Genomic DNA, 17,782 nt, shown 5'->3' on the forward strand with positions numbered 1-17,782 from the left:
AAATGTGAAAGGTGCTGATTCCATCAGGCACGGCTGCGTCGCATTGCAGCTGCAACACAGCTGCTGGAGCTGGTCACGGCCATTCTTGTGATTTAGCCCATTTTTGATGGAAGCCACATCAAGCTGCACAGAACAGATCAAGCTAGGCAGAAAATCAGACACAGAAACGCATAGAGCTTTCGATTAATTTTAAAATAAAACACCCTATGCACACTTCGGAAAAAAAACATTTAACTACGTAGCCAACTGTCGCATGGTAGAAGCACAAAAACCAAAATCAACAAAATCTTAGCCAATCAACAAAATTGGGCAGGGGAAATACTCCACTTCTTCTTCCTGGTGGGGTATGAAGCTATGTGGAGGAGGCAAGTTGCTGTTCCTTGCACGGCAGCGAGATGAGCCGCTAACAAACCTGTGCCCCAGCACATGCCTGACCGGACACGAGATCCTCCCTCCATTCAGCAACATCATAGAGCCAAGCCTGGTGGAAACAACTGTCATGTCCACAACACCAAACCCCAGTAGCTGGTGGAGACCAAAAACAGAGCTAAAAGGAAAGTCAATATTGGACTTAGATTTGTTTAGTAGCTCGAGACACTACTTCAAATTAATGCTAATGTTGCTGTGTGTGTGTGTGCTTGATGGGTATATCAGCTTAATAAGGTGAAAATATGTCAATAGGTCAACAACCTTATTCTGCTGCCCACATGCATGCGCCAGGTTTTTTTGTGTGTAGGGGTTTTGAGACTAATTAAATGGCATAGAGAGGCTCCATTTCTTGCTCTTTATCAGTATTTTGCTTCCTTTTTGGAGCAGCCCACAGCTCTTTTTCCTCTCTTTGAAAAAAATCTACTAGCTTAAAAAGCAAGAAGCATAAAATGACTCATTAAAAGCTGGACCATGACTTTGGAGAGGAGCAAGGAAAAGGCAAAAAATAGACAAGTGTGGGTAAAGAGGTAGAAAACAAATGAGATGGAGAACAAAGACAGAGGATGAAAAGAGGAAGCTGAAGAGATGATTTCCTTCTGCAAAAGAAAAAGAAGGAAAGGAGATTCACAGCAGATTTCTGGAAGAGTTTTCTCTGGATAGTATGCATCCTTTCTGATATTCAAAATCTAGAATAAAGATCATACATCACTGCATATATAACTTACAGATGGCAAAGGTGTTACGATTTCTAGCTGCTGATTTCAGCTATTTTAGTTTAGCCAATATTAGAGGCGAAGACAATGGTACTCCTGCTTGCAGATTACATACAGTGTGTGTGTTTTAGCTGAGTACTTGAAAACTGTGACTGTGTTACTGTGTCTGTGTGGCAGGGGGTAGTCAGTGTGAGTTAGTGGCATGGAGAGAACTGCAGACAGTTGGATGCTGGTTCGTCTCAGCACTCCTCCATAGCCTCAAAGCATCCGCACACCTACTGCCAATCCTGTTAGAATGAATCAGAGACATGAAAGTGCGAGTGCATTCTCACTGAAACACTACTGACAGTGAGTCTCACGTGGAAACAGTAGATGTGGACAAACTCAGTCGTGTTTTTTAATAACAAACTGCAGCCATTGTTTGTGTGAATATTTGCTGAACACAGAGACCACTGGAGAAAAAATGATTAACACCACATCAAGTGTCATCGAATGCGAGTGAGTCGGAAAAATATAGGTCGGTAACAAATACAGAGAAAGACAACAATGAGATGTACAGTAGGATTTCTTCTAACTTTATTTGAATCAGAGCAAACCAACAGGCCCTTTTCACATCAAACATTTTAAATTGTTACAGCAAGAAAAGCCCAAGTGACACCAATAACATTATCTACGGCTCAGTTCCAGTTATGTGTGTCAGTAAACCCCTGAGTCAGCAGCAGGGCCACACAACTCACCTAAATCTATTATGGTTATTAAAAAAAAGAGCTTGCTTTAGATGAGAAGATTGATACAACTTTCACACCTGCATTAAGTATGGAGGTAGAATTTAGCTTAATTTAGCATAATGACTAGAAACAGGAGGGGAACATCTCTACAGAATAAATTGTGGCTTTTGAAGGAATGTTGAAATAGGATTGACAAAACAATTTATCTGTCCATTCAGCTCCTTGGCACAGGAACTCCACAGGGATGGAAAGACTCAGCAAAGTCGCTACTCCTGGCTCTTGTACACCAATTAATGGTAACAGGTAAATCCCTGTAAAATCACTTGTCTCAATTGTTAATTTTCAGATATCTGTTTACATATCTGTGTATGGATTAAACTAACAAGACTTAACATTTTTATTAGAGTTTTAGGGATGCTGCTGGTGGATTTTTGAACAGAGGCAAGCTAGCCGTTTCCCCCTGTTTTCAATCTTTATGCTAAGCTAAGCTAACTGCTTCCTGACTACAATTGCATAGGTATGAGAGTGGTATCACTCCTCCCATTTAAGTTTTGGCAAGACAGCAAATAAGCATATAATATCCCACAATGCTGAACTATTCCTTTAAAGCTACAGTTGGTAACATCTATAAAAATTATTTTTTGTCTGTCACTATTTCCTTACAACTCACTACATACTGTAAATGCAATACAATCTTCCCTACAAGAGTCATTTATGAATGTTATCCATCTAAACCAAAGATCGACAGACACCAACCAACTCGACCCTAAGCTAGCCAGCTAGCAGTTAGCTCCCAAAAAAGGCTTATGTCAGGCATATTGTATCAGTTGCTCTAATGTTAGCAATTAGAACAGTAGCTAAAACTGATATCTGTTTCTGTACATGTGTGCCTCATACAGAGCAGCTTTACACAGTCACTGAACTTATGTGCGGCCGACAAATGAATGATAGTCGCATAAAAGCTGTGTGCCAGGCAGAGGGAACTGTAGGATAATATCAGCATTGACAGCTGTCAGGGACGATCAATTCAAATCAGTTAATTTGGGATAAGCCTCATTGTCCAGTCAACAAATACCAACAGTTGAAAGCTGACTCTGATTGTTCGTTTTCATTCATGCATGGTGGATTCTTACAAATACAGCTGGAACACAAGAACCAGATTTTTTTCACTTATTATCTGTCTCATGTTCTGTCACTGTCAGGATATAGTGAGAGTTTCAGCAAATATGACAAAAAGGTATTTTTTATTAGAAGTTACCAAATAGCATCTGTGTTTGGCAAGTTAAAATATTCCTCCGTGTAACAACTCAAATTTCTACTGAAAGTATTGGTGCACTGAGCGAGAAGCTCTTTGGAGGTCCTGTGGGTCATGGACTTCTGCTGTGTCCCTGCCACACACCTCCCTGTGGAGGATGTAACTATCTGTAGCAGCAGTGTCTACAAAATGATAAGACAGGGTCCTGAGGGGAGATCTGTGGCTGTGCTCCGAGTCTGTGCACATCTGTGCTCAGGTGGGTTTGGTGAGATGGCCTTCATCCTCTCTTCATTTCCCTCCTGTCTGTGAATGGGCAGATTCATCTTCAGCACTTCACATAAATCAAGATAAGGATTGTCTATCTATCTATCTATCTATCTATCTATCTATCTATCTATCTATCTATCTATCTATCTATCTATCTATCTATCTATCTATCTATCTATCTATCTATCTATACACATATATATAAGACGTAAATAAAAATAATTTTCACTTTACTTTCAAAATACATTTCAGCAGTAACAGTTCAGCTCCACAAAATGTGTACCCAAGGATGATTACATTACACGCCATTGGACACATCAACTGTTAAAGGCAGAGACAACAGCCTATCATTTCCCAAAGCACTCTGAGACTGTGCTGAGTATGTCATGCAAAATTAGATTTCCTGCCTCTGTACACAATAACCCATCAAAAATAATGGAATAATTTCATGATACTTACATGTCCTGTTGTGGGTAAATTCCCTCTCTTCCTCGCTGGAAGAGCTCAGAGGCAGAGGGCTACACAACTTGTCACTATAATCCAAATGTAAATGTAAAACTTGATCCGTACTGTTTTCCATTAAATTCATTTTTTTGTCCTCATCTTTCCTTATATAATATCGATCCCGCAATCAAACACTGCTGAATGCTGAAACACCTGCTAAACTGTGGCTCTCATCAATATAAAGGTTAAAAGTCACTTTTATATATTCTTACTTGGGAAAATTATGTATTCTGAATGACCTACAGACATCATGTCATATTTTAATGATCCGAAGACATTTATACAACAAAAAATAAAACCACTGCAACATAGTGAATCAGCTAAAGGCTATTTTTAAGTGGGTTATACATAAAATATGTATTAAAAGTCTGGCTCTCTTTCTCCAAGATTTGACCATTGTCTCGTCAGATGACAGTCTCACCTCTTTTCAGTTATATATGTAGATAAAAAAACTCTCTCAATCTGCATGACATATCATCGTGACTGGCCCCTGGGTGACTGATTAAAGGAGCTATATGTAAGAATTTTATTTTTATAGTACAATGAGACATTAAACTGCATAATTCTCAATAAAAAACTGGAAAAATTGGGGTGTTCTAAAACTTTTGACTGGTAGTGTATGTAATGTGTTCAGAGATATCTACTGACATTAGCATGTTAATCAGCTAGCCCCAGCCTGTCCTATCCCATAATACAAGTTTGTACCTAAGGAGGCAAAAGTTAGTGACTGTAGTGTCCAGTCTGCCCTCAGTTCAACAACATCTAGGTGGAGTTCTTGCTGGGTTTGGCTCCTGGCGGCTCAGGGTTGACCCCGCTGTAACCCTCACTCAGGCCAACAGTGTGCTGACTGATACCCGACCTCCCTCTCACTCCTCTCCTGCTTCACTCCTCTCCTGTCCCTGCCTGAACCCTATATGGCCATTCATCATCATCATCAATCATAATAAGGTTTACCATGATATATTTGACATGGACAACCTGCTGCGCCCCCCGTTAATTTCCACCCACGTGACGAGCAGACAAACAGATCACATGAGCTGTGAGCTTTGGAAATCAGGCTCCTCAGACTACTCAGCATGGAGCTGACAAACTCCACTGATAAGACAAGACATTACATGGGGTTAGTCTGAGTGAGAAAGAGGCTGACGGGAAAAGAGGGGGAAGATGAAACGATACTGGTGATTGTTACTGACTGATTAAGGTCAGAGGTGGGCAGGCTGCTGGGGACTAGCGACAGTGTGCATCAGAGGTGGTGCAACACCTTTCTTGTGAGGGAAATACGTCTCCTTTCATACGAGAATAGAGCGTTCCGGGAGACGTACACGTTGCCTGAGGCTCTCGAAGTACGTTTTCTACACTTGTGGCCTCTGATGACAAAACCATCTGTTAAAGCATAAATAATTTGCTCAGGTTATGACCTTCAGTAAGGCCTTCAAGGCATTTATGTCGAGGCTCATAGAGTAATCGGTGATGAATATGAACGATAAGGGACGCCATTTTATTTAGTTGTACAACAGACTATAGGTTAAACACACTCACACAGCCTAGGGGTTATTTTCATGTCATCTCTCTACTAGCTAAAGGCTTAAAATACTCCCCAAAGTACTTTACATCAACCTCGTAAGGATTTAATGAAGAAGATTAACTAGGTAATACCCTCATCAACACCTACATCTGGATTAAAGTGGCATTACTTGGTTATCCACATTTATCAAAATAAGAATTACAGTTATAATTCTTTGGAGTAAAAAAGTAATTTTCTGAAAGTGAAGAATAAGACACATTTAGCGCCAAGGGACTGTACTACGAAGCAGGTTCAACATACCCAGAGTATCTTTTGGTGATCTGGCTGAACTAAAACTGACAAATGTAAGCGGTGACACAACGGTGGTTATCAGCTCAGGAAGTTAACCCAGGGTTTGCAAATTTAGACATGAGTGTGTTTACCTAAATGGGGCAGTGTTTGCAGCACCTGTCAAATCACAGCATGGACAAATCTACTGGCAGCAGAGTGGCATATTTTACAAATGAAGAGCAAACTATAATATTAGACTAATAATGAAGACGTAGGCTATCATAACCATCATAATCCAGACTCAAAAGAAACACAGCTGCAGCTGACAGATGCAGAAAGGACAGCTGACAAAACAAAAAAAAATCACAGACTGTTTCAATAATAATAATGATAATATATTTATTTGAAAGAGCGCTTTTCAGGATACTTAAAAACACACAAAATTATATATTAAAGAGCCACAAATTAAAAGCGATTATATGCTCCCAGCTGGGTGTTTTCAGAGGGCTGACTTGCGTTTTCAGCTGGCAAAAAAAAAAAAACACACTGTAAACCCAGGGCCTTAAAATATCACAGCTCCATCATTAGTGCACGAGTAGATCTGACTAAATTAATGTGCCACTTATATATATTCTTCTGGTGTATGAGACAGTTTTAGTCCTATTCTTTCAGCTGCACACGATGCTGTCAAACTGATTTGAAAGAGAAATATATAATTTAGTACTACTGAGCATTTATCTTCTGATCTGCAGACAGATATTCAAATGTATTTAATATTATATTTCTAAGTGTGACCTGCTCTTCTTTATATGGATACATACATTTAGGATGACGCTCCAGTCAGAGTCAGTCAGAGCGCAGCATAAAACACACTTGTGAGCGAATAAAAAGTAAATATAAAAACAGAATTCAAAGCGGTCAGCAGGCTCATTTTCATATCTTTTAACTACAACAAGCAACATAAAATCACAATGAAATCACACTTTCCCTTCCTCCCTCTCATGATCCACGCACCTTCACACCGAGCTCCACAGGCTCTTGGTGATGCCCAGCGTGGTGTAATACATTTTCCAATAGAATAGATTGGTCAGTCTGCAGGGCTTTTTATCTGAGGCGATCTCAAACCTAGAGCTAATCCTGAAATTTACCTTGCTAACCATAAATTCTGCTTTATAGTTCAGGCCCCAAGAGTACCTTTAAGCTCAGCTCAGCTCTCGAGTGATCACACGATTGATCACATGTATGGTCAGAGCAGGAGTAACCAATCAGACACAAGGATTTACCCCAAATCTGCCTTTTTGTTTACCCTAGATAAACCATTATGTTTTCTCAGTGATGTTGCTCTGCAGAAGCATGTGTAGTTTAGCATTAGTGTTCATTTTAATTGTGTGAAGTCATAGCAATTAAAACATATAATAATAATAATCGTATATTTATGATTTGTAAATATATAAATAGGGATGACATAATGTAATAGTAAATAGGCTGAAAAGGAAACAAAAGACAGTGGAAGCTGGGAGGAAACTCTGCTGCTGGAATATATCAGAGGAGAATTTAGTACCACACTGAGTGCAGGTAATGAAGATGGATAGAATTTGATTGAAAATAAAATAAATGCTACTGTTTTTTCTGTTTTTGAACCTGACAGTCGTAATTAAAAAAAAAAAAAAAAAAAATCAAATATTCAAATTTAATTAAAAAAAGTGGGCTAAAAACACTAAAAAAGCCTAAAAATAGAGGGAAAATTGCTTCAGCTGACACATTATTCATCGTGACGAGAGATACTTTGTACAGTCACTCAAAACATGTCACCTCTGTTTCTGTACTGCGGTCATTTTTTTATCTATGATACGTGGGTTTTATTCTTATGTTTTCAAGTAGGAGTAAAAATGAAGGATTCTTCATCTTTTTTATTTTCCAGTGATATTCATTTACTTGTTGCAGTTTGCTAAATTTGGGCTCAAATCTTCAGCTAAAACAGAATTTTTTTTCTGTTCACAGCCACCGGCGGCTTCTTCTCTCTCCACCTAACTATTAATACGTCTGTCTTCTTGCCACTGGTCGTGAGTCTGACCTGCATGCAAATGTGTGGCAAAAAATAAGCTCTAATAAGCTCTCAGAGGAGAATGTGGTGGCCTAACTCCAACACCAAGAGGGGGCGGCTGCGGTGGGGGACACAGGGCGGAGGCAGCGGCGTATTTAGGAACTTAACCTACCGATAAGTTTGCTCACCTCATTCTGCTGAGTTTAAGTTCCTGGACATAAAACGGAAAGTACTTTCTGCCTCGAGGTATACTTCACCTTCCTAAAACAGAACATTTGGCAGAGGAATCGGAGCCGTGACATGAGGAGTACGTGGAGAAGTTTTTAAAGACGAGCAGGAGGATGATGAGGGATGGAAGAAGGAGCGCTAGTGAGCAGTAATGAGTGTGAATGTGGCGTACGTGGACTGAGTGAAGTGGTTCAGTGCTAATCCCTTCCACTGCACAGAGACGTGTGTAATGTAAAATACAACATACCCAGGATGTTCAGAATCCCCTGAAGGTACATGCTGTCAGTCTCTGTGCTCTAACAGAAATCGGCTGCAACACTTATGAGCTGCTTTACATAAAAAACAGTCTTTAAGAACATTTTGTCACTTTTCCTCACTTTCTGTCTTATGATTTTTCATACTGACAGCACTGCAAGGTTGTTCTCCTTCTGTCCGATTCCTCACTGTTTCATTCTCTAAATCTGCTGCTTCTCACTCCTCTTTGCAGCCTTTTCCTCTTTTTTTTTTTTTTAAGTAAGTCATCGTAGTCACCTGTTGAAGTTGCAGCTAACTCTATGACACTCTCTGCCCTCCTTCAATCCACCTCCTCGTTCTCACCTGTTCCCTTCTTACAGACGTAGGGCAGGTTGTAGTTGCAGGGCACGTCGTTCCATTTGCCGTTCTCATGAGCAATCATAACCACACAGTCTTCTCCTCCAGCGAAGAAGTTGTCTGGCTGGTTTTCACGCCAGTTCTCGTATTGCTGCACACACATGCACAAAAAACAGATGCACAGTTAGACAAAGCAGAGAAATCAATATTCTTCCTTTTATACTCAAATTAAACATGTTTTTGACATCTGACATTAATCACTGATCACACAGCCTACTTTTGTTTTAAAATATTAAATTCTATGCAGAACATTATTTACTTTTCTTGTTGTATTTTGTTTGTTTATATTTTGCTTTATAACAATATAATAAGGATGGAGAATGGGAATACAATTCTTGCTGGCAAAGAAGTGCAGCCACTGTATTTCTGAGTGAAAGCTAAAGATATGCTGTCATTATCTGAAGATGAAGCTGCACTAAAAACAACAAGTCATGAACATCTCATGGGAGAGTTAACAGTGAAAATATTTTGTTGGGATCACAATGAAAAATTCACGGATTTTTTTTTTTTTTTCCAACAAACTGCTGTTCAAGATGTTCTAGCTGTGATACTGAGCATCTCCAAATGTATTCTGTTTCTCCAGAACCTCAAACTCCACTGGGACCGACAGCAGAGCAACAGGCAAAACTGACACAGCTGGTTCCTCACCAGGTCCATCTTGTCAGTCCACTGGAAGTCGTCCTCCACTGTGCGATCATTTAACCCGATCCAGGTGTTGTCATGGCTTAGACCTGAGGAAAAGGTAACATGCAGAAGAAATTAATACAGATAATATACATTTCACACAAAAAAGCAGACATAAGGTAGTCCAACAGTCTAAAAACATCATACAATTAATGATACGGTTGAACACACAACTAAATGTGAATTAACACCTCCAGGGTACTTCTCAATAAAGAGGAAGTATCTTTTAAAGAGATAATAGTCAGGGTTCCTTCCAAATGTAGCCCGAACTTTCCAGCAAAATGGCAAAAAATGATGAATGATCTGACGCGAATGAATGCACATTTCCATTCACTACTATTATAATAATTTTAGCATTAATATAATTTAGCGCTAGCCTGAAAATCAGAGGAATCTGCAAGCTCACGTTTCATTTGCTGTGGTAGATATGTCTGACACGCTCCTGTTCAGACAGATTTCCATCAGTCCAGGCTCTTGTCGGTTCACTCATAATTTAATATGTGGCAGGTTTGATCCAATGAGTGATATCACTGGTAAAGACCTGAAAAGTCACACATTTTGAGCGCAACGCACCAGGCTCACGAAACTCGAATAAAACTGTCAAACTAGGCAGTGCTGATGAAATATGAATTTCATATGTAATTTGAGAAAGTTTGCAACTAGGCAGCCATTTTTCTCCCGCTTGAGAACGGACCCCCGACTTGCATGTATTGCTTATCACAGTGTCAGAGGTTATGTGCTGTAGGTCATATTTTGTTACTCTGATAAGTGGTTAGGTATTTTGGTCTGCACCCTCACTGCTGGGCTAATTTAGTGAATCAGCATAAACAGTTGGTGTCACTAATTCTCCAGTCAGATGCCATTAAACCATTGCAGAAGAAGACGATGCAACAAAATGACATAATCAAAAGCGCACCTGTCAAACCTGAATTAGTGGAAAATTATTTGCACAGCATGATGCAAATATGACATTTATATTTACTGTCTATTAATTTGAGGATGGCGTCGTCATTAATCCACACACATTTTCTGTCAGTGATAAATGAGTGATGTGCTTTGTCATGTGTACATCATGTGAGACACATGTCAGACACCGGAGCAGCAGCAGTGCGACTTGTTGCTCAAAAGGGATCAAATCAGGTATTTAAGACTGTCCACACTGTTATATGCAAGTGATCAGATGTGTGCCCAGACATCACCAACCTACCTGCATGGGTTGCTGGGGTAACAATGTAAGCATCAGTAACTATGAAAGCTGGTGATGCAGCTTTCCATGGGAAATGAGAGATCCGTCATCTTGCACTACAAACAATCGCACTGTCAAGTCGTGGTGCAGAACGCGCCTGACGAACTCTGTGTTGACCTCTGTGCTGCTTTGCAGTCTGGTCACTCTGGGTTTTGATGTGTGTGGCATTGCAAGTGACGCAAAAGATGTTTTAAAATCTGATATGAGCTGCCACAGCATTCGGACTGGATCGGAATCACATTTCAAACCACCATCTGCTGTCCAGATTTTCTAAAATCAATCTGAATACAATCTGGATATGCCAAAAAAGGGAGAAAAAAAAAACAGATTTGGGCTGGCAGTATGAACAAGGCCTTAGGTTCAACAACCCCAGTTGTGTCTCCACACATGAAGCCTGACTCAGTCCTGGGGCTGAGTGGCAACAGATGCAGCTCTGAGATCTTCCCTCTCTGGCCTCAGCTGAGAGATGAACTATAATGGAGATCTATAGTTTCTGTCTCTGATGCTCTGGTGATGAGATTTTTGTTTGAGTGAAAGGAAATTCACTAATGGTGTTTTGGGTTAATCTCATTTGTGTGTTTGGGGGCGTCTGCGTGCACGGTTGTACGGGCCTGTGCGTGTACACGCACATGTGTAATGGAATTTCAATCATGGTGTATCTGATTAACATCATTACCAGGCCCATTAATCTTCCTAATGGCTCTGATCCCCTTATTGCAGGGGTGGAGACGTCCATTTTCGAGGCAATTAAACACACTTTTTGGTAACCGTGAGTGTGTAGAAGAAAGATGGGTGCTAGATGGATGGCAGTGTTCTGGCATCTGTCCGAGACAGAAGGTGGATCCAATATTACAGGGGCTTGCTGCTGGTGATCTGGCCTTATTACGACACGTGTGGCTGTGGAGCACTGCCAGGGGGCGAAAAGCTAAGAACGAGGAGATGAAAGTTTATGAGGCACCAAAGAAAGGCTGTGTGGATATTTGCATGGTAATGCTGCCTGACCCAAAAAACCTGCAGTAAAACTTAAGTGTAGCAAAGCGAAAATAATTCAGGAAAACATGCTTTAAATATCAGATGGGCGCCCTTTACTACACATGACAGCCACTGAATCTAACAGGACTATTACAAGTCTTAAAAAGTCTAAAGGCAATGGTGGAAAAATCTGAATATATATCATGTGACATTTTCACATGTTTTACACATAAATTATTAATAATCTAAATTAAATCAAGCCATTTTTGTCTTGGTACTGATTTTATTTCATCTAGTTTCAACATACTGACACTTGCATTTCCGTCACTGCACACAATGCAGTTACTTCACCCACTGTAGGGATTTTTCACCTGTTTCATGACAAATCACATCCTTAGAAAGAATATGATAGTATATTAAGTGTTCTGTCACAGACACTTATGTCAGAGCCTAAAGCACAATTTCATTGCAACAAATGATGGTACACATTTATTTGGCTGAACAGACTCTGTTCCTCAGGGTGTTTTTCAGTGGGGGTGCGCAATAAACTCCTTCAAGGGCCGTTCAGAGCAGAACCACTCAGACATTTATCACCGAGTTATGGAATACACATAAGGCAAGAGCTGCCACCGCCAACTATGGTAATAATATGGTAGAGGAGTAGATATCAATCTACAGCCAGCAGAAGTAGAGTGAAACAGGACAGCAGAATGAGAGCTAGTCGGATTATAGAGGCCATGTAACTGTTGCTATTTAAAGTGATTGGTGACTTGTTTAAATGTGACTTGAGACTCTGAGAGTCAACCACATATTTCTTGAGTTATTGAGAAGTTTTGACGTAGGAGGAGCTGCTGGTTTCATAAGTATTCTCACTCATAACTTTAAATTTCCATTCGAAATTATATCCTCGAGACACACACAAGGAATGTGAATCTTTCAGCAGCCCATTTTCTTTAATGTGCGTATAAATAACACAAATTTACACTATAAGTCAAATTTTGCATGCAAGTGACAGGCCCATCCTTCCCTTTGTCAGGTGACATAGAATTAAGACTGAGAAAGTCAGTTTAAACTACTTATATTAACCCAAACCATGTTTTTTTGTTGCCTAAACTTGCCTAAACTGCTCGCTTATTTTTGTTACCATGATGATGAAGGTCACCTGAATATGGATCTGCTCTGCACAGAAGTCACTGATAAGGACTGATATATCACTTGCTTGCAAAATTGGACTTGCAAGTCATTTGAAAGTGTAAAGTTGTTTTACTTGTACACAGATTGAAGAGACAGGTCACTCCTGTACAATCTAAAATTCTGAAAAACTCATGATCGGGTGATCAGTTCTGATTATTTCAGCTTAATTTCTGAAAAATCGTCTTCTGTTTCTGTCAGTTTGGTTCTAAATGGATGGTCCTTAATGTGACAACACTATGAGTCTCGGCTGCTGTTGATATTGAAAATTTATTTAGTACATCTGCCACAATGAAATGACCCAACGGACCCCCAGACAAGTGATATGAACTGCTGAATGTACCATCAAGTTTTTTTTTTTTTTAAAGTTATCATTAAAGCTTCAGCTCTCCTGGCCAACCTTCAGCGATGGAGGCAAGAGATTTTGATGCTCCATGATCCGGTACACAGGCATTTATATCAAAGAAGAGAGATTTTGCTGACCTAACACTGCAGGTTATGGTGTGAATTTGGTGTTCAAAAGGCTTCATCTGGATACACAGAAGCCACTCAATCACAGAAACTAATAGATCAAGACAGTGGTGTGTTCTGCGAAGTAAAATGTGTGTTTTTGTCAAAGCAGTATGTGGGCTTTGAAGAGAGTGATATTTGGCTTTTATAACAAACATTTTCTGTCAGAAAGAGCTGTCTGACGGCATGATAACGCAGTGAAAATAATCTAAATATAGTGTACACTTGAACTGATATTGATTCTTTTAGGTTAGCCTTTTTTAGGCGGCTAAAATACATGTTGCTGCTGACCCTGTCCACAGCTGTACATTGCTTAGTTTCCTACACTGGTACTCCTGCTGCTTCTCCAAAATGGTGTGTGCCGACCATCATCTACTGTAAGTCACACACTGACAAAAAAAACCAAACTATCCCTTTAAAACAGCACTAGGCCTTTGTACAGCTTTCGAAAGCTGTTAGCATGGCTGTGGACTAATCTTGTTTACTGAAGATTCAAATGGGAGATTTTTATGCTCCAACTAGCAGTTACCTAACACTGCAGAAAATAAACAGGACTTTTACTAACTGAACCCTGCATGCCCAAACTTATCTGCTTAATTTAAGATTTCCTGCTGTGTAATCAGTTCGGAGAAAAAAAACACCAAGAAACATTCACAGAGGCTGCACAGTCTGTGCCAAGTCTGTTCTCTGTCGTCCCATTCTCCTCCACCTCCACCTCCACCCACCTCTGATAAAGTTCTGCTCAGCCAGGCTGTGGATGCTGGCCAGGTGGCCGCTGTGCTCCCTGCAGTCCTTCTCGGCGTCCTCCCAGGTGTGTCTCCGGCTGAAGTAGCGGTAGCAGTGGCCATGGAACTTCCTCCACGTGTGCTCGCAGCCCTCGGTGTCTGCAGGTAATTGAAAAAGACATTGAATAGTCAATGGAAAATCCATGTGGGAATGGAGATGTGGGTTTTTTTAATCATTTAACACCCACAGCCGCAGATGCAAAAGAATAATAGTGATGCATAGTGAAGCAGTAGGAGGATTTAGGGCTAAGAAGAGGGATAGGGACCATTATTTTTTCGTTTCTTTTTGTATCCACACGCAGCAAATTCCACACAAGATCTACATATTGCTTCCCTGCTCTGTCCATCTCCTTCTTCTTTTCTTCAGTCTCTTCATGCATTAAGTGCCCTTTTGTGACACTCCTCTCTTCCTCCATCCTTCTGTCTCTCTCTGTGTCTTCTCCTCTTTGATTTGACTTGGACTTTTAATCCACAGCAGAGGCAAGCCAGCGGTGAGACAGCTTAGTCCAATGAAAGGGCGTTTTAATCTATTCAAATGACAACAATCCTCAGAAATTGCTTCCAGTGCGCAGCGCTCGCCTGGTAATTAAGCCCTGTCACAGTCCTGTCAGCACACCAACTCCCTCCGCACATCCCTCCATTCCCCCCCCCTCCCTTCATCTCTCTCATCTATCGCCCCTCATCTGACTGGGGGTTAGCTGTGTGACTCTGAAGCTGTACATTTCAAATGGGATGTGTGCCTGTGTGTGCACAGATGTGTGTATATCTAAAGATGCGGAAATGTATGTATAGTTGATTTGGTTCAAGCTTGATTTGTCAGCTAAGCCACCTCCAGTTTCGCCCCTCTTGTGCCCCCCTCCCTCCCCACAGTGTGGGGATCAGGGAAAAGGCCTCAGCTTTTCCTCCAACAAATCTGAAGCGACACCAGTAAATTGGGCGGTGCAAATTGGGCCGTATGGGGCCCTGCTTAGTATGCAGAGAGATGCAGTTTTGGCCGTGGAAAGAAAAGGAAAGAGAGGGGAGCAGTCCATTATGAAAGCCCTTCTATACTGTAATATGAAATAAGGGCCTCGAAACTTCACACTGCATTGAGGGTGTAAGTGCTTTCATATTGTTAAGGTCTCCTCCATTCACTGTGCTGTTAAGGTACAATGCTTTGAAATGCAGTGACACCATTTCACAAAATGCAATGCATTGGGTCATCGTACGACTGCCTCCTCAAGTGAAGCCACATTTAGTCTCTTACAGTGAGGTTGTTCAAAAGTTGCTTAGTCTACTTTGACTCAATATATTTGCTAACTGAACACTTGAGAAAAATTATTTTGTTTTGCTCCCATTTTTTCATAAGTTGAAGTAAAAGACCTAAGATTTCTTTTGTGCACACAAAAGGTTCATTTCTCTCAAATTTAGTTTGCAAATTTGTTAAAATCCATATTAGCGACCACTTCTCCTTTGCCAAGATGATCTGTCCACCTGACAGGCGTGATGTATCAAGATGGTTGACAAAAGACATTTGTTAGTCACTGAACTGTGGCTATTTCACATGGGGCTACCAGTATTTTTTTCCCAGGAGGGCAAAATTATGACCTGCCCTGCTCTGCCTCTACAATTCTTTTCCTTCACTGGTTGGATTGGTTATGCCTAGGCATGATGCGTCAATCAGATGCAGAGTCGGGTGAGTCATGACTTTGCCCTCCCTGGAAAAAAAGGTATCTGTAGCCCTATGTGAAATAGCCATAGTTCAGTGCCTCATATCTTTTTTAAGATACAACTGCACATTTTAGAGTGGCCTTTTATTGAAACCAGCCCAAGACACACCTGCACAATAATTCTGATGTATAATCAGCATCTCTATAAGCCACATCTGCCAGGTGGATGGATTATTTTGGTAAAGTAGAAGCACTCATTAAAGCCCCTTTTAAACTGGGCAAAAAACCTGCTAACATCTGGCTTTTGTCTTGGGAATAGGAAAGGGTACAATCGGCATTCACTCCTGGGTAAAACAACTATGCCGTAGTCATGGGTATTTATTGGCTCCAGCTTTGATCGGCAGTGATGTAAACAAACTGAGGTGGTAATTTTACCCCTTTCTGCTGGAGGCAATGACGGCTTGTCGCCTCTTTTCTTCCTTTTTCATCCACATGTGCTGCTTCACTTGACTTGGTTTAACTTGGTACATCTGCCCAGCACAGTGGAGTTTGCACCTGCTTGAAAGTGTGCATTTGTAACTGTTTGTCTTTAACTGTGAATAATTTATAGGAAATAAGATGTTTATCCACTGTTTTACAGCCATTTGACTAAAGTCCCCTGTAATTCTGATATCTAAAAACTTCTTTTATGAAGCAGCAAAATCAGGAAATATTGGGTTTTCATCAGCAGTAACTCAACACGACTCCTATCCAGCTGAAAGTGAACACGAAACAGTATAATAAGACAGACTAAGACTGTACAAACAGAGATGCAGGATAGAAACTTAACTTCAAACTACAGAGATTCAGTTAGAAGCTACAAAAGTACTGAGAACTGCACAAACATGAGTTGAGTCTTGCTTTCCAGCATACATCTTAACAAAAACAGAAAGGTAAGCAAGGTTACTGTCAATGGGAAAAGGATCAATTCCTAATTTTCAGTATGTGAAAAAACCTGCATATATAGTACTCACTACGTTTGGTGTAAAATGGTATAGCATGGATTTCTTTGCTATAGGGGCTATAGGGGCACCCATAACATGAATTTTGACAAATTTGGGAACAAAGTTTGAGAGAAATAAACTTTCAACACTTTAATTCACACAACTGATGAAAATGGAAGCAAAAGTGTCGTGTTTCTATTTTTGTTGAATGTATATTTTCTCTACTGCAGCTGAGTGCATTAGCTTGCTCAGAGGCTGTACACGAAGGCCCCCAGTAGGTGTAAAAGTGGCCAATACATTAACTGACAGAGCAATGTGGAAGAAAAGAAATGTGTCCACAGTGTGTCCAACATGCAATATAGCATGTTAAATTATACAATATAGGTTATGTCTTTGTCATTTCTCATATAGTAAACATAAAGCTCTGAGTCACACAGATGAATGTGTACCCAACTCAACTTTCACACACGTTGGCTGCACAGAGAGAAAGAGAGAAATAAAGAATGAATGAAAGAAAGAAATTGCATATAACTGGGAAATTTATGGAGGCAAGTGTGTCCAGTTTTATCAGTCTTAGATGCTCTGGTGCAATTCAGCAATATTTGAAATTCATCATTCATCCACTGGACTGTTTGACATGCAGCCACTCAGTCCCATACAGTAGGTCTGATGGAAATGGAGTTACATATTCAACCTATTTCCACTGTTAAAATGAGTCACAGGTAGGGCTGAATAATGAGCCTCAGTATTTTTGTATGGACTGAAATGTGTGTGAAAACTGTCAGGTACAGAAAGCTGGCATTTGATCAGATTTGTGATCTGTTTTACTTGTTGTTTGAGCAGATACTTTGTGATTCGAATCGAAATTTGATAATGTTTTATTTTCATTTTTTTTTAAACAAAGTTAGCTCTTTTTTTTTATTATGAATGTTTTATAATCTGCTTGCAAGTACTGCACCAAAAAATGTATTAAAACTAGAAATGTGAAAAATCCCAGGCACACAAGCACTGGATCAATGAACTTGTATCCTATTGTACTCCTGAGAAAATACTATATTCTGACACCCATGAACTTTGACTGTATTGTTATGATGGGAAAGGAGATGTACTTACACTTTTAGTGCATTTGCATATTTTATATTTTGTAT

The 17,782-nt window shown here is 40.2% G+C and overlaps 1 protein-coding gene across 1 annotated transcript in view; it reads right to left on the reverse strand.

Annotated features, from left to right (window-relative positions):
• The window catches only part of ncanb (neurocan b), a 172,925-nt gene that overhangs the window by 7,464 nt on the left and 147,679 nt on the right, over window positions 1-17,782 (reverse strand). Inside the window, exons 13-15 of the mRNA XM_084723209.1 lie at window positions 13,943-14,101; window positions 9,263-9,345; window positions 8,561-8,705 (exon numbers count right to left, since the gene is read on the reverse strand). Of these exons, the coding sequence (XP_084579335.1) occupies window positions 8,561-8,705; window positions 9,263-9,345; window positions 13,943-14,101 (387 nt within the window). The remainder of the gene's footprint in view (window positions 1-8,560; window positions 8,706-9,262; window positions 9,346-13,942; window positions 14,102-17,782) is intronic.

This window comes from Lutjanus erythropterus, chromosome 7 (assembly GCF_056507025.1).
Source record: "Lutjanus erythropterus isolate fLutEry1 chromosome 7, fLutEry1.hap2, whole genome shotgun sequence".
NCBI classification, from domain to species: Eukaryota; Metazoa; Chordata; class Actinopteri; order Lutjaniformes; family Lutjanidae; genus Lutjanus; species Lutjanus erythropterus.